At 46.7% G+C, this 21,465-nt stretch overlaps 1 protein-coding gene across 2 annotated transcripts in view; it reads right to left on the bottom strand.

Moving 5' to 3' along the window:
- The window catches only part of ZSWIM6 (zinc finger SWIM-type containing 6), a 528,445-nt gene that overhangs the window by 316,586 nt on the left and 190,394 nt on the right, over positions 1-21,465 (bottom strand). Inside the window, exons 1-2 of one of the 2 annotated variants that reach the window (XM_085631504.1) lie at positions 4,542-4,621; positions 2,792-3,148 (exon numbers count right to left, since the gene is read on the bottom strand). In XM_085631504.1, coding sequence (XP_085487630.1) covers positions 2,792-3,148; positions 4,542-4,563 — 379 coding nt within the window. In that variant the 5' untranslated portion in view covers positions 4,564-4,621. Of the gene's footprint in view, positions 1-2,791; positions 3,149-4,541; positions 4,622-21,465 lie in introns of those variants that run through there. The other variant, XM_085631506.1, reaches the window with a different exon arrangement.

Below are 21,465 nucleotides of genomic sequence, written 5' to 3'. Positions count from 1 at the left end.
TTGGACTCCCAGTGTTATCTTAGTCTACCCGATTGAATAGGGTCACCACGATAGGAAACAACCGATGTGTAGGATCCCATATTTCACTAGACTCTGCACCTCCACTCCGCCTTTTCCTCCGTTATGTGATTCAAAGTTGAGTTTTTCTATAAAAAAGTGCAACTTCTGGAATTACTTCTGATCAAACTGTAGAATTACTAACCTATGGGTGCAAGGACTAATTTTAGTGCACCAGTGTGGAGAAAGACAGCCCCAAGGGACCGCATTCCCACTAATAGCCTGCCAGTTCTGTAAAACAAGATCAGGGACACAGTGGCAATCCAAATAATAAGTTGGTCTCTTGAACACGCTCAATGATAGCACACACACAATTGTAAAAAAAAAAACAGTTATAGTTTTTAAACAGTTATTTTAAATGCTTTGATCTTGTGGATAACGTTTGAGCCGTTACCACACAGAGGGGGGGGGGGGGGGGGGGGGGTTGGGAAGCAATCAGTTAAAATTGAAACTGTCAGCGAGAACAGTATGAACATTTCTTGCATTTTATTTAGTTGGCCGGCATCCTCCACCTACCACCATCTCCAAGCACTACACTAATGTAGTTAACCACCCTGCCTTTCGAGTTTCTACAATGAAATACACAGCACATCTTCTAAACGACAATCCAATCAAATTTTAAAAATAAAAACAACAGGTTTGATTTACTGTTAAAGACTTTACACTAAACTAATATGGCCGAATACAAACTTTTCACCCCATATTTACATTAATAAATGTGCCATATTATAATAGTAGCGCACATAGAAAGCAAACAAGATGACATAAGCAAAATGTTAGCCTACAAGGAAAACCTCCACTTTGAATAAAAGATAAATAACCATTAATCCCTTCAGTGTAGTTGGAAATGTTTGAACGTTAGTAGTTCGAATAGTGAAGAATTTCACACTTTTTATCGAGGATATAAAAGGACTGAAAGCAAGAAAAACTTGCTAAACAAAAAGGGACCCAACACAGTGTTCACGAAATTTTGCATGCACTGTATGAGGCCCAATAGTGGCCACTTGGTTCTATTTATTTTGTTTACTCTAAAAATCATTGAAATGTTTGAAACAAATTCTGTAATGGGTTGTATGCTCTTAGGTCGCAGACAAGTGTTTCCTATAGCAGTTAGCCTGTCAAAATGTGTCCAAGGTCTTCATGACATTCTACATTCAAAGTTGTGATATGAATATTTGAGAATTTTCCAAGCATTTCAACCATCAACTTGGTTTTCTTTGCACAGTCTCTAGCAATCATTGGGCTCGATTCCAGTCAACTTTTTTTCATCCACTATATATTTATTTCACTTCAAACAGAAACCAGTCATATTTGACCATCAGCATATTGGTTGTTAATAAGGATCCATTTCTACTCCTGGCTGTGCTGAACTTGGAGTGATTTGAACTTGTGGTTTTCAGTTTAACTAGTGCGCTTGAAAAATCCGCTTCGCCATTGGGCATGAACTCACTGGCCCAAAAGTGGTAAATGAGCACAAAAAAGGGTCTCTTGGCTTACTGAGACTAGTTATCCTACACAACAAGATTAAAAACTCAAACATAATATCTCAAATCACTTGACCAAGTTTATCAGGGACAGAACAGACATAAAATGAAAGGCTAAGAACTCAGGCCATGTTTGGAAACACAGAAACATTGGGATCTGTTACTACTGACTGCCCCAATTCCATCTCTGGAAGCGAAGATCAGTAGCAATGATCTGAGACTCCTGCACATCTAGATCAATAGCAACAGAACACATTACCCTTGATGAAAGATCACCAGTAATGGATTCATAACACCCATGGACGTACCACCAATGCACCATCTCATGAACTCAGATAAGGGGGGGTGTGGGGGGGGGGGGGGGGAGAGAAGAACACCTATGTTACATCTGTGGAAACCAATAATCAGTAACAATGAAACAACCTTGGAAACAAAATAGATCCATACTCGCAATGCTACACAGCTGATGCAAACGAATCTATAGTGAATTACCTATATCATACTACATTAAGGACCACTCTGGGGTATGTGAAATTCGTTGCTGTTAATCAGATAGCCCAGGAATGGACTTGGACTGTGTTAAACATTACTGATGTTTTGCAGGGTACCTAGATTCCACATGACGCAACCTACTGAAAGTGTTCGTGTGCAACAGCAGAACCCCCATGGACAAGGGATGCTCTGGTTCAAACCTCCATATTGCTCTCCTTTAGCAAATACAAGGATATGAAGCATTCTTTGTCAGATACAAAGCCATCAAGCCAGCCCTCCAAAACCACACACACACACACACACACACACACACCACGAGCCCCTCTATTACCGAAGTGAAATATGAGGATACTGCACAGCAGTATGTAGGCCAACCAAGTTTTATATTTTAATGAGCCTTTAACAATGACCATTATTAACAAGGAACGAATGAGTAATATACTATGCATCATAGGAAGGCATGTGCCCAATCAAGTGCCTTGGCAGTCTTGAAACTACTTGGAAACAACAACTCCATTTACACAAAATAGGAAGTTTGAAGAAACCAGAAGCAAGTTTGATCTAAATGACCATTTCATTCATCAAGGCAATTTATAGTTACAAAAAAGCAAAACATATCAGACATAAAAAACAGCCTATTGCATATCACCAAGTAGCTACCTCGAAGTCCAAAAAGTGTCTGGACAAGGCAGCTTCCCCAACCACTAGAGGCAAAGAACAACTGCCAAATGAAGAGACAAACAAGATGGGCAACTCACCATGAACTTGGTTGATCTCCGAATTCTGTGAAAGAATTTCATCTGCTAGCTTTTGAGCAGTTGGCAAAACCTCTGTGTGGTGCACCGTGATTAAATACTGTACAAACTTCTGCAGTTGGTCTCTGTTCATTTGGAAGAGAGTCTCCGAAATGGGAAGATGCAGTTTGACCTGGTCGGGCTTGCGGATCCGATATAAAGAAAGCGCCACGACATGTGCACAATAGAAGATGTCCTTGTTCCCACAGCTACAGGTCACTGAGGTAATCTTGCAACGATCAAAGCTGATGGCAACATTGCAAACCGTTTCGGGCTCCGACTGCACTGCAGGCTCAGTCACTGTGCCGCTTAAGTGGAAGCCTAGGCAAGAACAGAAAATGCAAGCATGAGAATGGCACCATCTGAGAGACACTTGCACAACAAAATCACTACATGGCAAATTACGGCTTTGTTTAGGAACATACTCTGGAATGCTCAACTGGTTCACCTCAATATCCCGTCACACAAAGGAAAAGGTAAACCCTGCCACTCACTAAGCATTCTTAACATGCAGTCCCACCAAGAATATGTGTAAAATTCCCTCTTTATTATGGCTAAGGTGTATAGTACTTCGAAAATGCAATAGGATTTTCATTACAGTGTGATGTAAGCACATGACTCAATGGGAGAGTAAGGCAAATCTTATTGCTTCACAACTTTTCACAAGCAGCTGCAGAAAACTGCACGAATAGGACGTATTAAAATACTACCTGAAAATGACAATGTGATGGTACATCAAACAAGTCAAATATAAAGCGCTGTTGATTAGAATTACACCAAAAGGATAGGTATTAGATGCAAAGTAGACATTACTCTTCTGAGCACTTGTAGTGATAAACGTTTTAGGGTAAGAGCCTTGTAATGACTGCTCAGAGGACTATGGCGTTCACAGGTATTAGGTAGCAATGAGCATGTGGGTCAACAGCCTTCGTAAATGTCAGCAAGCCTTTTGAGATGGAGCAGGTGGAAAGCAAGAGTGCAGTTGTTTTCTAACCACAGTTTACATACAGCTCTGGTGAATGGTGGCTTAGGTGCATTCGATATATATATTCAGAAGGGTGGTTACAGTCCAATTCCAGATGGCATTATTACTCAGCCTACTAGTCTTTCCTACCTTTAAGGACAGTTTTCAGAGAGAAGACTATCTCAAGAACCCAAATCAGTCAAGGACCTTTCACATAAGACCTAATTAAGCATCAGCAATATTCTGGTTTCTTTGCATCATTCCACAAAGTTGGGGAGCCTTCCGATAACATGTTTGTGGTAGTTAAATCTATGGCAGATGCTGGTGGTGCTTGGCCTGCTAATCTGGAGTTCGAGCATGGTGAGGCGGTTGCACGTCAGTCATGTTTTTTTTATTTAAAACAGTGTGCTACTCAAACTTATTCACACGGATAAGCGCCTCCACGGTTAGCTGGCCATTAAACATCGGCAGGAGATTTACACACTATACATACCTCAGGGCTCCATTTACACATGCCAGGAAGGGGTGGGGGAGGGAGATACACGTTCCTATGTGCTGATCAGCACGAATGGTATCCGAGAAGTAGCAGGAAAACACCCAGAGCAGCATTATAGTGGAGATAGGGGGAATACTTTCCAACCAGGCCTAGGAGGTCTGCCATGGCCCGATATAACCGCGTATTTGGGGAGAGCACACCCTAAGAGGCCTATTGGCGCCACAGACATGTTTATCACAAAAAGGGCTACTTACAAATATCCAGAAGTAACAGCATGCCCTGGCTTCAGGCAGAAGCGGCTTTCCAGCTATCCCTGCCCACCAGGCCTCGCTTCACACGGCGGCGGCTGTTATTTATGAAGCAGGGGCGAGGCTTGAAAAGGAGCAGGCCTCCTTCGGAATTCAAGCCGCCGAGGAGCTAGGGTCAACCTCGGGTCACGAAGAGGACAGCAACTGGAGAAACTAATGGATTAACCCAATTACCCCACAGGAACAAGTTAAAAGTGAAGGAAAACAACGACGAGTAACTGGATACTATAATGGTTTGCCAATGCCACCACAGAGGAAGCGCGCGAACTGCAGCCTGAGAACGAGGGCCAGTTTACTTTCAACTGAAGCAGGGGGGGGGGCGCGCTCAATCCAGCATGACGGAGAGCCACGTTTCACACAATTAATCTTGTCCTGCACTTGCCATCCGAGTAAAATTACTCTGCTATATTTCGAGACGCCAGCAAACTCAAGGTAACCTACCCAAAGCAATCGTCTTAAATCACTGTCAAACTATGGAGTTGTAGAACCCCACAAAGGACTGCATGACAGCAGATCACAGCAGTACATTCATGTAGGACATTAACACGTCCCAACCATGCACCCATACGAGCCAAAGCATCTACCATTGAAAGTGAAGCCTGCTCCTTAAATGCGTTGTACAACATATGGCGAGAGATTGGGGAACACTTGGTCACAATCGGGGAACACTTACTCACACTTACCAAGCCTGGTGTATCCAAAGATGGACAGAGCCTGTTACAATACTGACGCCATAGGGTGAAGGGAGGGGGTATCCAAGACGTGGACACCGTGAGGAAACAGAGGGAGTGTGGCTGGCTTTAGCGCTGGTGGCGCCTTGTGCGAAAATAATTTTTGGCACCCCCCCCATGACCACCTCCTCAGATTCTCTCACTACCATTGGGCAAAAGTGCCCCTCATCTCTCCAATCATAAGTTATTGCTGAACCTCCCTGAAGTCAGCGCCCCCTGCACATGTCAGCGCCCAGTGCGACCGCACCAGTTGCACTGCCCTAAAGCCGGCCCTGTGCGGGGGTGTGTGTGTGCGCACAAGTGTGCGCAAGAGTGCGTTTCTCTCACCAGTTTCACTGCCCCATTAATACCTCATACTTAAAGGGAGGGGGGGGGGGGGGGAAGAGGTTGTAATATGAGTAAGAGCTTATGGGCCAACTGTCCTGTCTCAACGTTGTGGTAGATTCCTCAAAACAGAAAGCAGTAGAAGGACGATAATACCACATAAGGTAGTTTAGGACTACGGTAACATGTTTTGAAGAACCGCATTGCTCAGGGATGAAGTCTTGCATAGAGCCTAAAGGGTGCCCATGGGGTGAGTCATACAGCTAGAGGTGGGCGAGCCAACAAATTAAAAGAGCTGAGCTAAGTGTCTGGCTCGGATCTTCGAGTCAAAGCACGAGTCAGCCCTGAAAGTTTTTGTGATGTAAATCCTAAAAACATGTAAAATATGATACTCTTCAAAATTCAAAATAGTTACAGGGCTCGGGTGCAGGTTCCGATAGATGACATACATGAATACTTGGATGATGTGGCCCTGGCATGGCTGTCGGATACACATCGCGAGTACTTCTGCCATCATATAACGAAAGAAGAATTTGCTGATGCAATTAACTCTCTCCCGAACAATAAATCCCCGGGACTGGATGGGCTTCCAGGAGAATTTTACAAGGAGTTTCATGACTTGCTGATCCCACACCTAGCTGAAATGCTGGAGGAGGCATATGAGGAAGGTACACTGCCGGAGTCACTAAATGAGGCTCTTCTGATAGCGCTCCCGAAACACGGGAAAGACCCGACTGTATGTGACTCATATAGGCCACTGTCCCTAATAAACACAGACGCCAAAATATTGGCAAAAATAATAGCAAACAGAATTCAGCCGCTGCTGTGTAAACTGGTACTACTGAATCAGGCAGGGTTCATGCCAACGCGGTCTACCACGCACAATATACGTACCCTATTTGCGCTGTTCCATCAGCTGGATCCGGGTGTGCAGGCGGCTGAGGCCCTATTAGATGCTGCTAAGGCGTTCGACTCTGTCGAATGGGACTTCATGTATGTCACTCTGAGAAGGATGGGGTTCCCGGAGCCCTTTCTAAAGTGGATATCATTGTTATACGCCAAACCTACAGCACGGGTTCGAATTAACGGGAACACGTCTGACCCCATAGAAATTACAAGAGGTACCAGACAGGGCTGCCCTTTGTCGCCGATGCGGTTTGCACTGATAGTGAAACCATTGGCCTGCAAAATTAGGCAGAAGCACTCTGAGTCCGCCCTACAATTTGCCCTGAGACCGATAGGTATTGCATTATACGCAGATGATATGGTCCTCTACACTACGCATCCCGACAGGTTCCTAAACACGCTTATAAGGGAGTATATTAGATATGAGAAGTTCTCAGGCCTTTGCATAAATTGGGATAAGTCAGTAGTGATACCTCTCACTGTGGACACCCCAGAACCTGAGCTGGACTACCCGCTAAGATGGCAAACAGACCCAGTTAAATACTTGGGTATCTGGATACACCGTGACCCAGAACTAGTAATCAGAGAAAACTACGGTGCAGCACTGGTGAGGCTGGAGGAACAGGTGGAAAAGTGGATCAAATTGCCCCTCTCCATGGCGGATAGAATCGCAATACAGAAAATGATTGTATTGACGAGGTTCCTATACTGGTTTTGGAACATTCCGATATGGTTGAACAAGGCTTTCTTTGTCAAGATCCGCTCTATAATGCACCGGCTAACATGGGCAGGGAAACAGGCGAGAATCAGCTGGAAGACATTGACCCAGCCGTACTATCTAGGAGGATTTGGGGCGCCAGATTTCCAATTGTACTTTCTCTGCGCACAAGCGCAACACGCACATTACTGGACGAAAACACATGCACATATTCCACATATAGCGGTGGAAAAGGATAGTATACATCCGACACCACTGCTAGCTCTTGTGGCGGATCCGGTAGGGCACACATCGTGAGACACGATACAGACGGCCAAGTGCACCTCCAGAGCATGGCACGCGCTGGCTCAGAGCATGCAAGTTCCCCATCTACGCACGGGCTCTCCCCATGGAAAACCATCCCAAATTTACGGTAGCACAGGAAAAGAAAATGTATGCTCTCTTAGCGGAGATGGGATTGAGCACCATGGGCGCCGCCTTTCCACATAATAAATTTATTAACATGACAGACCCTGCGTTGTGTGCACATCAGACCCCTATGAAGAAATTTGCATATCTGAGGCTGCATGCGGCGATGCGGGCATTGTATACCGCGTTTCCGGAGGAGCCTCAGCACTTAAATACACTACATATTCTATTAACAGCACCGACGGGCCAGAATCTGGTTACGCGCCTTTACAATGCGGCCCAAGAAGAACAGGCCGGGAGGTCGAATGCTGCGATGCTTAGATGGGAGGAAGTGTTAGGGGACACAATAGGGGAGCAGGACTGGCAGTATAGTTGCACGCAGCTCGCACTGCTCACGTCAAATTGTAATTTGCGCATAATCCACTTTAAATTTCTTCATCAGCTATATTACACACCGACTAGGTTACATAGATTGGGCTTAAGGGAGACAGATAGCTGTCAGAGATGTAGTGGTGCGAATGCAGATTTTTTACACATGGCCTGGTCGTGCCACCAGCTGCAGACATACTGGCAGGAGGTCACCGCAACACTCACAGACATGCTGACGGAACAGATTCCCAACACACCGCTAGTGTGTTTATTGGGGATCCTGAAGCTTAACACGCAGGAAGTTTTTGGCAGTTGCATTATTACTTGCTAAGAGACGAATAGCTATACGATGGGGGAGTAAGAGACCACCAAGGCTTAAAGACTGGCTCACAGACATGATATATTGTAAAACAACATTAGAGACATATGCAGAGGAACTCCCACAAACCTCCAGGCCTAGGGATTTCTGGGAACCACTGGTCCGGTACCTGCAGAAGCCTGCGGAACTTGATGCCCTGAACGATCCCATACCTACACACTAGGTGAGCACGGAAAGGACGGGACAGCGGGGACGGAGGTGTGGGGGCATGCGCAAGGTTGACGGTATGCGAAACAGGATGGGGGGACATTTGGTCTCTTTCTTTTATTTTCTTGGTCTCTCGTTAAAAGGTGTGTAAGTGGTAAACATAGTGTGGGGTAATGTGGAGAATGTATACTATTGGTTGTAGAATGTACCCTCTAGTGCCTAGAGAAAATGTGTGTATTACATCTATGATGGCTCAATGACATGTAACTACTGGTTGGAGGAAAAAAAAAAATATTTAAAAAAAAATTCAAAATAGTATATTCCTTTAAAATGTAGAAGCTTCGACAATACATCACATTATAACATCCACTGAGAAGAATTTATTTCAGTAATAGTTTAACCATAAACCAGTAGTGAAATACGAAGCAAGACAGATGTAGCTGTATACGGGACAGACACTGAAATGTAAGAGGCAGTCTTACACCTGGGTAATATAACTGATGTCTGAGGACTTTCCCTACCAAAGTTGTTCCTTTGCCACATGCGGGTATAATTCTGCACTAATGTACACTGCAATAAGCATCATCTGAACCACTGTTCCTTGCACGCATCAGTAATAAGGAGCAGCAATTGGCCTCTAAATTTTGTTCCACATAAGGACATAGCAGAAGGCACTGTGAGGGCTTTTCCTACTGACAGTCATCGTGTAAATGCAATACCATTTATCATTGCTCCCAGAAGTTAAACACCACTTAGTTTGTGGACAGAAGTCAATTCAAATACACATCTAGGCATTAGCAATAGTCCATACGCAAAGCATTGTATGGAACAGAACTGCCACTCAAGCTCTACCAACGTCTTAAGGCAAATTTATAACAGCAGCTCTGATAAGTGCCATGCATCAGAGGTTAGTTTACCGCTTTAGTGCCTGTGTTCGCATCACCACACCGCCATTTTTTATTTTGAGAGGGAGAGTACCAGCACTTCTCAGAAACAAGCAGGTACTTTGGTACACCGTGCCTACACTTCTATTTTTCCCATTTCAAGCACTGACCAAACTGAAATGCAAAGTTGCGCAAACCAAACTCCTCATTCTGTGCCTTATTGCTCGATTCACAGTATTAAGTGCCTCAGCCCGGGGTAGAGTGACGGTGCGGTCGCCACAGGTATGGCAAAGCCAGGGCTCGATATAGGAGAAGCGGCAACTCTGTTCTTATTTAGCACAATTAAAAAGGTGCGTGTGCCAAGTTGCTCGGCTAAAGGTGTCCATATTCACAAGAAAGAGCGCTGCAAAGCTATTTTCGGAATAAGACGGCACTCGGATTGGCACGTATTCGCCTCTGCATCGTGTAATCAGCACCTGTCTGAGCGCCGTGAATCTTCGTCACCACCCACGGGTCCCAGACTCTGCAGCTCACTATTTTCCTCACGATTCTGGCATCAGCGCGTGTGGCTGAGGCACAGGGGAGGCCTGCCTTGTGATGTGCTGGGTACAGTCCAGCAACTCGAAAGGCGTCTGAGTTCACAACACATCCAATTTAAAAGTTCTGTAGATTTTAGCCCTTGCTAGGACAGCTCAGGGCGGTTTGATTTTTACCCATTGTTGGAAATGGGGGTCTCTAGTTGGCAATGGCTGGCCACTGTCCAAGTAGGGACCCTTCTTCCTAAGTCAGAGTAAGCAGACTACACCCTTTGATAACCCCTGCTCAACCCTTTGATAACGTAGCACGAGCAGCTAGGCTTATCTGAGGCAGTGTGTGAAGCCTTAATGACCATACACAGTAACAGTGAACAACACTACAAAGGGACGCCACACAAGTAGTTATAAAAAATAAGTATCTTTATATATAGACTTAACACAAGACCAATCATAGTAAAAATCCACAATACTAGAAATTAGGGTTACTCTTAAAATGCTGCAAAAATAGTTCAAGGTGTGCAAAGAGGAGTTCAGTTCAAGGCACTGGTCTCTGCGACCCTTTTACTCACAAGATACCTGGATTCTGTAGCAAAGCAACCAAAATGTCGCTAAGGAGTTGTAGCGATGATTTTCTTTACGCTAACCAGCGATGCGTTGAATCCTTGCCACAAGGGAGGAGGATGCGCTGATTTGTGTGCAGGACAAAGTGACAAACTTCTACACGCTAAGCCGGCGATGCGATGAAATCCTTGCCCCGAAGGGAGGATGATGCGCCGAGCCTGTTGCGTGTGCGATCTTGTTGCGATGAAAAGAAATGGCGCTCCGCGAGGGAGCGACGATCCGGATGCGAAGAAAATGGCGAACGCTCGGCGTCCGCGCTGCGATGTTGTGAAGCGATGAACTTGATGCGATGATCTTTGGTTAGCGAGCACTTTGAGGCCCGCAAACATGCAATGCGATAATCTTCGGGTTAGCGAGCATTTGGCAGCCCGCAAATGTGTGATGTGATGATCTCCGGTAGCGAGCACTCAGCAGCAGCAGCGCAATGATTTTCCTTACGGCGTTAGCGACGATTTTCAGCACTCTTCTCCACAGTAGAACAAGAGGCCCTGGAACTCACAGGAGCCTCACCTGAAGATAGAAATCCTTGCTGGGAGGAAACAGGAGGCTGGTGGTGGAGTCTGATGTGCCCGAGACTCCTGCAGGAGGCTAGCTCTCTTCTAGCCCTTGGGTGATTGCTGTAGCAAAAATAAAAGTTTCTTCAAAGTCCTTTTCCTCTTCTTCCAAGTCCAGTAGTAACCACTCCAGGCCAGTCCACGAAACAGCACACAAGCACAAGGACAGTCCTCTCCTGCAGATTCCTTCAGTTACACGGACAGAGGTTCTTCTTGTTGTCCAGGAGCAATACAAATTGTAGGGGTTTCAGCACAGATATTTATACCCCAAAAGTCTTTGTTCTAGAGTCACAAGTCACTGAACCCAGCCAGAACCAGTTCTGCCCAGCCCTGGAGCACTTTGTTTACCAGGCTGCATCCTTCCTTTCATAAAGAGGGGCTCTGCCATCAGATGCACAGTGGGAGGTGGAGCCAGCATTCACCTTGCCAGGCACAGCCCTATTCAGGTCCAGGAGCTACCCCTCCCCATACTCCAATGCAGATCTCTCTATTCAACCCAGGTGTGACTCAGCCTGCCCTGTCCCTCCAAAACCAGACAGCCAATACACATAACAGCAGAGCCCACTGGTAGGCTTAGGCAAGAAAATGCCTACTTTCTAAAAGTGGTATTTTCAAAACACAGAATATAAAAATAAACTTCACTAAAAGATGTATTTTAATATTCTGAGCTCAGGCATACTAAATTTGTTTTTCTACCATGTTCTGTGGGTCAGTTAGGACTATAGAATGTAATAGCCAAACCTCCCATTCTGGCCTATGGAGAACAGGTAGCCTTACAGTAGTGAAAAAAGAAATTGGGTTTAATTCACTACCAGGACATGCTACACACATCAGAGCATGCCATACCTTACACATACAATGCACCCTACCATAGGGGTGGCTTAGATGATGCCAAGGGAAGGTTCAGGGGCTGTGAAGTGGGTGCACTTCACAGCCAAGATGGCAGTTCTGGACTGCACGCAGACTCTGCATTGGCAGGTCTGAGACACACTTTACAAGCTGCTTCTAAGGTGGCGCAAACCAGCGCTGCAGGCACACCAGCAGCATTTGGTTTACCAGCCCTGGGCGCACACACAGGCAACGCTACTAGGGACTAACAGGTAAACCAAATAAGCCAATCATGGATATACCAATTTGTTGGAAACCGGGCAACCGGGTTAGCAGTCACCAGGTTCCCAACACGGTGGTAGCTTGGCTCGAGCGGTCGGGGGTCAGGCACCGTGCTAAGCGTACGTCACACCCTCACAATAACCATGCGTTCATCCGTTCCAAAAACGACACTACACCGTAAAAATTATGAAAGAAAATAGCTTGTCTTTATCTTTTTCTCTTAGTTGCAGGTTTCATAAAAATAAATACAATACAATAAGATTTTCCTCAACAGAGCAGGTCAAATAAATAATACCACAGTGGGGTTTCAATAAATAGGTTCAGGTCATAAATAAACACGGGATAAATAGGGGTGCAATAAATACAGAGGGCAATTAAATACTGTCAGACAATAAATACTATGCAGGAATAAATACAGTCAGACCATAAATAAAACGCCTTCAATAAATAATATAAGCAATCAATAACAATTGCAAATCAGATCACATTTATGAGGTAGTCTGGTTTCACTATGCCCAAGTACAGCTTGTGGTCATTTGGATGACATGGGGGGTGTCCCACCTAGATTGGTCAAGGCTGGGCCTGAACTGAGGTAGAATAAGGGTAACCTATGGATCTGGTTTCCCCACAATACACAACCCCACAGAGGTCACTACACCAGTCTCAGTTCACCCCTGGCACTCCCAGGCTGGTTCTAACACCCCTCTAGCCCCTAGAATGGTCTTTTAGGGCTCCACAGGGCCTCAGATGCCCTTTCTACCACTTACTGCCCTTTTCACGATGATCGGCTCCGCTCGGCGCCGGGTCGACGTCGCTGGACGGCTCCGGTTCGATGTCGCGTCGATCTGTTCCACTTGACGCCGTGTCGATGCCGTCTGGCGGTTCCGGTTCGATGTCGCTGGGCGGCCTCGGTTCGATGTTGCGTCGATCTGCTTTACTTGACGCCGGGTCGGTGCCGTGAGGCGGCTCCGGATCGATGTCGCTGGGCGGCCTTGGCTCGATGTCGTGTTCCGGCGTCACAGGGTCACGGTCTCCCCGCTTCCGGGTGTCTCCGGAGTGCGATCTCCACTCCCGACCTCCTGCGCGCTTCACCTTGGTTTCCGGCGACTCCGGAGGGCGGACTTCACTCCCCCGTCGACGCCACACCTCGACCTCAGGTGACTTCCTACTCGACCTCCGGTGACTCTCCACGACCTCAGTCGGTGCCCTCTCTCGACCTCTGGCGGCTCCGGGTACGACGTCTGCTTTCTGTCAGCGCCGCTTCTCCACCTCGGGCTCCAGGTCTCCAGGCTTCTCGACGTCAGGACTCCAGGAGGACACTGCTGTACAGGTCAGGAACTTGCTGGTCTCCTCCTTTAAGGCCTCTTCACAATATTTAGGTCCTTAAAATGGTTTTTCTGGTCTTGGTCCCACACAGGGCTTTAGGCTGGGCTTGGTCAGTAGGGACTAGCATCAAGGGTGGGTTTCTGGACCCCACTCCCAGCACTGGTTTCCACCCCTGCTGCCTCACTCCTTCCTCCTTCTGATTCTCTGTCTTCACTCCTCTCTAGTCAAGTGCCAACTGCCAACTGCCAACTGTCAACCTGAGATGGCTTCCCAACATTCTAAACTGCCTCCCTCTATCCCAGGGTTCTAGAATGTTGCAGAAGGTTCTAGAAACCTCTAGTGTGTTCTGGTGATGTCACAGGTGACAATAGGTGGCCACCATTTTGTGTCTCAGGCCCTCAGACAGAAGTTCCAGGGGTAGGTAAAATGGCTCCCTGACACTGCATCAACACTAAAAAGTCTGGTGGTTCCCAAAAAGGAAAAATTACAACAGGGTTTGAGGCAAAAGTGGGACAAAATAAATAATGATGAGGAGGGACCACCCAAAGGGCTGACAGGTCTAACACAATTCACGTCATCTTTACACAGGGAGCATTCCTGCTGTGGCACTGAATGGCAGTGGCACAGCGCCCAGAGCATCCATTACCAGCAAAAACAGAGGAGACAACAGCGAAAAATGGAAGGGAGACCCACGCCAATGGTGCCAGGTCTAACACCCATCCATTACCAGCAGCGTAGGAGAGAACCGGGCCACTTACTGAACTATGGATACGTCAAAAAACATAATTACTCTGAAAAATGTGACATGTATTTATTGTGGGCGCAGCAGACATTTCTCTGAAATGCAGATTATAGTGAGCAAACGTCTTCATTGTTGCCCAACTACAGTTAAAGAGTGAGGAATAAGTAGGAGGAATCAAAGGAGAGGGGGAGGAGACAAAACAAGGAAAGAAAGTGGGAAGAGGAGTGAGAGGGAGAAGATGAATGCGGAAAGTGAAAGTAAAAGCCTCGATGCAGAAAAACAGGGAGATCGAATGGCAAAGGGACCATAAAGGAGGAAGAGGAAAAGTAGACGGAGATGAGACCGGTGCAAGGAGACTAGAAGGGAAGGAAAAAGTCAAGGAGGGGGGAAAAAAAAGACTGGACAATGCAAGGAAGGAGATGGTCTTTCCTCCTTCTCTTACTTTCTTTACCCTCCAAACGGTGAGAAGTTTGAGAAAGGAGGGAATGTCAAGGAAAGAGCGCTGGTGAGAATTGGAGGGAAAACCGACTGAGTGGGTGGAACTAGGCCAACTTAACTGCGCCCAGCTGGTGCTGGTAAGCAAGTGTGTCGATCACAAAAGGTGGCATTTATTTCCATTATCTGAAGTTGCACTCTTTAGAGCACTGCTCCTTTACCAAAGTTTGACGCATCACCCGTGCATTGTTATGACAGGTTTAGGGGCATGATTTACAGATTCAGCGATTGCCCTTGCCCGTTTACATTGAACAATTAAAAATGTATGCAATATGGTAAGAAACTAGAGGGTTACAAAGGGCACGACGAGGCAAACCCAAGTCCTCTTAGCAACACCATTCAATTTGCATCAGAACCCCCTTTTAAAAATCCAGTCTACTCCTATTGGAAGAAGGAATAAGTTAGTGCCCTTGAATGAGCAATTCAATTAGGTTATCTTTATTTGCAGTTTAGACCATTACGTTGCACGAAAAGGGATAGTTTCTGTACTTTATCGCAATGCTGGTGACAGAATGCCTTTTTTCTTCTGGCACTCTTGTTCTCGCAATAAAGTGTCACTCATAGGGTTACACATAAGTCCTTGAAATTCCACTCAGAAAAACACTGAAAACATAAAAATGTCACGAGCCTGCGGAAAACTTGGCAGCTATGGTAACAGAATGGACAAAAAAGATGCATTCAGAAACAGAGTGCTAAAGTGGCAAGGTAGGAGACGAAGAGTTAGTCTAGGGAAGAGCGCTGCCTGTTGTATTCCCCGTCAACCTCATTAGTACTAAAACTAAAATAATTGAATTTCCAAAGTGAATTGCATAAAAAAAAAATCCAAGCGCGCGCCCGAGTAAACCAACAGTGCTGCTTTTAAGAGCGATTAAAATACCGGTGCAACACGCGTTCTGGTTTTGTATGCGCCTCTGAACTGTAAAACGTAAATTGGTGAACACTACAGGTGCGCCAGACTCGCTAACTTCCTAAACTATTTTGTTTTACAACTTTAAGCGAACACAGTGTGTTGCCCACTGCAACCATGCGTCAGCGCGAAAAACAAAAAAACGTGCCCTGCGTCATGTGTTGCCCACTGCAACCATGCGTCAGCGCGAAAAACAAAAAAACGTGCCCTGCGTCATCACGACTTCCTAAGGCGGGGTTATTTATTGAGGAAACTACTCCCTCTTCCGCTTCATAGCATCCCCTTCAGTCAACACAGAGGGCCCGAGACAAAAGTCAGTGCAGTGAAACCGCAAGAGGCGCTAGAGGTCCAAGGACACACGAGTGCCCCAACAAAGCTTCCAAAATGCCGCAATACACGCGGGCAGCCCTCTCAAGCTCAAGGTAATGCCTCTTGTTTGAGGAAGAATAAACATCGGCCATTCACCCTCTGTGGAATCAGAAGGTCAAGGGCAGGCTTGCGCCTTTCCTACCCGAATTACATTGAATACTTTGCAATGCGGTATAAACGAAGAATACACCTGAATTCCAAAGGCCCCTGCGCGCCTAGATGTGGCTCAGTAATTTTTTATTTGTGGGGGGGGGGGGGGTTTATATAGGGCGAACTCTACCCGAAGGTAGCGGAGCGCTTTACATGAGCTCCAGTTGCGTTACAGACGGACATTAATTTTGTTAGGCACTGGAAGAGAGGTGATTTGCCCAGAATCACTGGATGTAGTGCGTCCCTGCCGAGACTCAAACCCGGTTCTAGATGTTAGGCCACAAGCATGCGCAGTAGCATCACCGAGTGTTCCATCAGTGTTAAGTTGCCAAATAAGGGACAGCGCTCCATCACTGCACCTCAAGAACACCATTTCAAATACAAGTTTAACAAGCAACTAATGATATACAGCCTCTCTAACGTAAAGGTAGCACAAGCGCACCCAAAAGCGAACTGGTTCCGTGCAGAGTTTTTGGTACAACTGCTGACTGGGGCTCTGCTTTGCCACAGAGAATACGCAGAAGGCATAGCTCTACTTCAGAAAACTATGCACTACGCCGAAGGGAATACAAATGTGAACTAGAGCAAGTGTCTATAAATGCAATTACAATACAATTTATAGTGCTCACTTGACCAATCGAATGCAGTCTAAAACACGTGGTTTATGCATCTGGTGGCGCGCAACGCCCATTGGGCTCCAACCTCCTCAGACAGCTTCCCCACACACACTGACCGTTCTTGAGCTGCTGTGGGCTGGCGTTTAATCAGAGTATTTCACAGGTCTTTAAACACCATTTACTTCATTACTAGGCTTGGTTTTTTCACCCATTCCTAGAGTACCTGCATCCCCACTCTGCCTATTCCTTAAAGTTTCAAATTACTTCTGCTGCCACAGCCTGAGACTGCATTTCCTGAAAAGTAACTTTAGGCTTTGCCGCTCGTAGGCTTGTCACTGCTCCTAACTCTCTTGGATTAACCACCGGATCCTGCTGGGTGCGAAAAAGAACGCTTTGCTGTCTTGGGGGGGGGGGGGGGGAAACCACTTTTACCTGGACTGTGCAGAGCCGGGACTGCGAGGACCAGACTGCTCGCTGGTGACCGCAGCTGTTTCCCCTTCCCGACTCCTCCCCCTGAAGGTACTTGAAGCCTCGCGGCCCCCGCTTCGCGGGAGCCGCTGGTAGGCTTGTCACTGCTCCTAACTCTCTTGGATTAACCACCGGATCCTGCTGGGTGCGAAAAAGAACGCTTTGCTGTCTTGGGGGGGGGACACCACTTTTACCTGGACTGTGCAGAGCCGGGACTGCGAGGACCAGACTGCTCGCTGGTGACCGCAGCTGTTACCTCTTCCCGACTCCTCCTCTTCCGGCCCCCTTCTCTAAATGTACAGTCCCGCCCCCGCGCGCTAGCGGGACGAAGACCGGGCAAAGAGCGGGCCGTTTGAGGCCGTTCGAGGTCGGCCGAGGCAAGGCCAAGGCACCACATTGTCACCAACTCCGGCATTTGGCAACGGAAGAAACATTTGACAATGTCGGCTAGAGAAACAAGAAGCAGATCCTTGCGGGTCGCAGGAGCGGCTAAAGGTACTCTAGACACTTACTTTGCTAAAGCTGGTTCACTTATAAATCGACGAAATATCGATCCTTGAAAGGCGAATATCTCAAGAGATTGACTGGGTTAGAAGATCTTCTTTAGGTCCTCTTGCACTTGCTACCACGCCTGAGCAAACTGGTGCTCCTAAAATGGTAGATTCTAGGGGGAAAAATGTTACACCTGAATTAGCTGACCTGTGCAGTCCTACTGCGATTACCACTGATTGCGAGATGTCTGCTATTACGGAGCTAAGCATTTTACCCCTTCCCTGCGTCAGGCCCCTTTCACCCCCCTCGAGCGCTACCAAAACCCTCCCTATTGGCGATGTAAGTACCGAGAGACCCATCTCTAATGGCGAGTCATCTCGGAGGGTGAGGGAAGGAGCCATCCCCAAAAGAAAAACAAAGGTTGGCCCCACTGGAGGGCGAAAGGCGAATCTACCCAAACGTATTACTAAAAAGGAGCCCACTCACCAGATCCCTAAAAACAAGCCACTGAACCAATTTGGGAAAAATAGGCCACCATCTGCCTTAAACACGTCTGAGCCACCTCCCAACCCAAACCTTACAGTAGGAAATGAGCCCTCCTAAAGACAATCCTTAATCCTTTGGAGGACCGCATCGCCAAGATAGAATCACTTTTACTGAAAATTCATACGGGTCTCTCACATATAGTGGAGGGGAAGGAGACATCCAGTGCTAAGACCAGTAAGGAGAGCGAGAATAATTCCGTGTCTCTCTCTAAAAAAGGCTCACTTCTATCTCAGCCCATTTCATCACAAAAATCCACTACACTTGTAATAGAGAATCCATTATCACGCAACCCAACATGTGCAAATACAAATTCCCAAGAAGCCCTGGCTATACTTCCAGCCGAGGCACCGACGATGGACCCACAGCGCAAGATAGTTAACCTTCCACCCCAGGCCATTCCATATGGAGTGATCCTAGCTGGCATTCCTGAACTTAACCCTTCTGCCAGAGAACCAGTGAGTGCATTAAAAAATAAGATTATCCATTGGCTGTCTAACAATAGACCCCTGCCCGAGGGCACACATAGTGAGGTCCTCATGGTGAGAAGAGTCCCCTGGGTAGGCACCTCTAGGAAGTCTATTCAGGGTGATTGCGTTGTGATCAACTTTAGGGACCCCGGCACTGTGAAGTACATCTGTAGCTGGCCCTAGAACACACACGAGTCGCACATTCAAACCCTCCCCCTGTCTTTCTTCTACCCCCTGGCAGGGTGCGAGGGGGAAGGGGAGGGTTGGGAACTCATGCCTAGAAGGGACCGGAGGTGGAGACCCAATGCAAATAAAGCATACCTAACTCTAGAATTACTGCGGATAATTACTTCCCCACATACAACAGGTTCAGGTACTTAGATAGGGTGGATTGACTGGGTAGGCAAGGTCTAGGCGAGGCGCGGGGCTGTAAAAGCCCCACATTAAATGATGTACAGCTAGACATTTCCTTACAGAACATTGGATCCAAGCAGACACAAATCAATTCGGACTCCTGTATGGTGGTTCCCACTCTTTCTACTACTGCAGTATTGGAGTGCCCACCACAGGATGAATTGTCCGAATATCTGAGGGTTCATTCCATGGTCACTCTTCCTCCAACTCCCAATCCCGAGAGGACTCAAGCCCCCCCTCTAAATATTTTATCTTGGAATGTGGCGGGCTTGTCAAATAAACTAAACTGCCCGGCTTGGAACAGCTTCATAGAGAATAAGGACATATGTCTTTTTCAAGAAACCTGGATGAGAGAAGATTTTACCCGCACTGGCTTCGCCGTCTTTTCTAAGAATGCCAAATGGAGTGGCAAAGGCCGCCCTTCTGGTGGTCTTGTAACTTGGATAGCCTCAGACTTAGGATGTAGGGCTGCCCCTTTGCTAGTAAATTCGGAGGATATTCTGGCTGTACTATTGGAGTGGCCAGGTCCGCACTGTCTCTTGGTAATAAATGTTTACTCGAGACCAGTCAGTATTTCGCAAGAATCCTGTACTATTGACGAGCTCGACCTCGCCCTAAATACAATTCCTGAGGGCACCACTTACATAATTGGCGGAGATTTGAATTGCCACTTCGAACCACTCCTGGGCCCACTGGATGGCTTGGCTCAGGAGGAAGATCTCGCCTGGTCCATACCACCGTCCCATCTACCGGCCCCAAGAGTGTGGTCCCCTCTGGCGGTACAAATTACATCTTACACTTAAACATGGGCTTAAGGCCTGCAATGGAAGGCTACCATCAGATATTCCCCCAAAATGCACCTTCCATAGAGAGGACAAAACATCAAGACTTGACTATATTCTGGTCCCTCTGGCCCTGTGGTCACAAATAAGCGATTTCCGGGTATTGCTAAGAGAAGATAGCGACCACAACGCTCTGGAGCTCGTGCTATACTATTTCGGTCTGGAATCTAGGGAGAGGAACAGGGAGTCTCCGGATGTGGGGCTACTTCTCTCAAATAACAGACGTAGAATAACGTGGGAGAATTTGGTAGCCAAACAAGGGCTGCTACCCAAGTTATATGCCCTACTTATTCCCATGTTAGAGAAGGCCAAAGCCCTAAACATTCACTCTAGTACGCCGGGATCACTCATTGAGTTGGGGCAGCTACACGCAGATCTTATTATATCCACATCAGAAATTTTAACCTCCTGGTATAATTCTGCATGTAGGAAGGCTAAAAGTGATCTCCTTTACACAATCAAGATAGGGCAGGGTCGGGCAGAAATGAGAGAGAGAAGATTGGCATACAAATCCCTAATCAAGAATGCTAAACTTGAATGGGAATATGATAAAGGGAGAAATTAACGAAATTCCTGGCATGCGGAGATTCCCGAAAATTCTGGCGCTGTGTAAACACAGGCTCAGAGGAGTTGGCCTCCGCGGTTGAACCTAACATCTCAGCCAAGACCTGGCAGGATCACTTCCAGTCCCTATATATGTCACCAGAGGGGACCGGTGCTGATCCCGTCCAGGCAGAAATTAATATTTCATCGGGTCTGTCATTTTCATTTAAAGAAGTTAGAGCAGCTATTATGGGTCTGGCGTCAGGAAAGGCACCGGGTCTGGATGGCTTTCCGGGAGACCTATTTAAGCAGGAACCCGAACAGTGGGCACCCTATTTTACACTACTATTTAACTCTATCCTAGAGGGCATGGAGATACCTGATACTTGGCTGGGCGCAGAGATTGTCCCAATTTTTAAAAAGGGCTCGCCTCTGCTCCCAGCCAATTATAGACCAATTAGTTTTATTGATGTCCCCCAAAAATTGTTTGGTAGACTCATTCTCAACCATTTACAAGACTGGATTGAGGAATCAAGTATTATGAGCACATATCAGGCTGGTTTTAGAAGAAGTGTCTCTACCATTGACCAGATTTTTCGTTTAAATCTGATTTACTGGAAGACCGTTTTAATAGAGGGTGGCACTCTATATTCGGTCTTTGTTGATTTACGCGCTGCGTTTGATCTAGTGCCCAGGGACAAACTGTGGGCAGTCTTGGAAGATCTTGGCCTCCCAAACGATATATTAGTTATTTTAAGAAGCCTGCACTTGGGGAATTTCGCATGGGTGAGGTGCGGAAGAGGGG

Source organism: Triturus cristatus, chromosome 2_1 (genome assembly GCF_964204655.1).
Source record: "Triturus cristatus chromosome 2_1, aTriCri1.1, whole genome shotgun sequence".
NCBI lineage: Eukaryota > Metazoa > Chordata > Amphibia > Caudata > Salamandridae > Triturus > Triturus cristatus.
The sequence above is the reverse complement of the archived record's forward strand: the minus strand, read 5'-3'. Positions and strand labels throughout refer to the sequence as shown.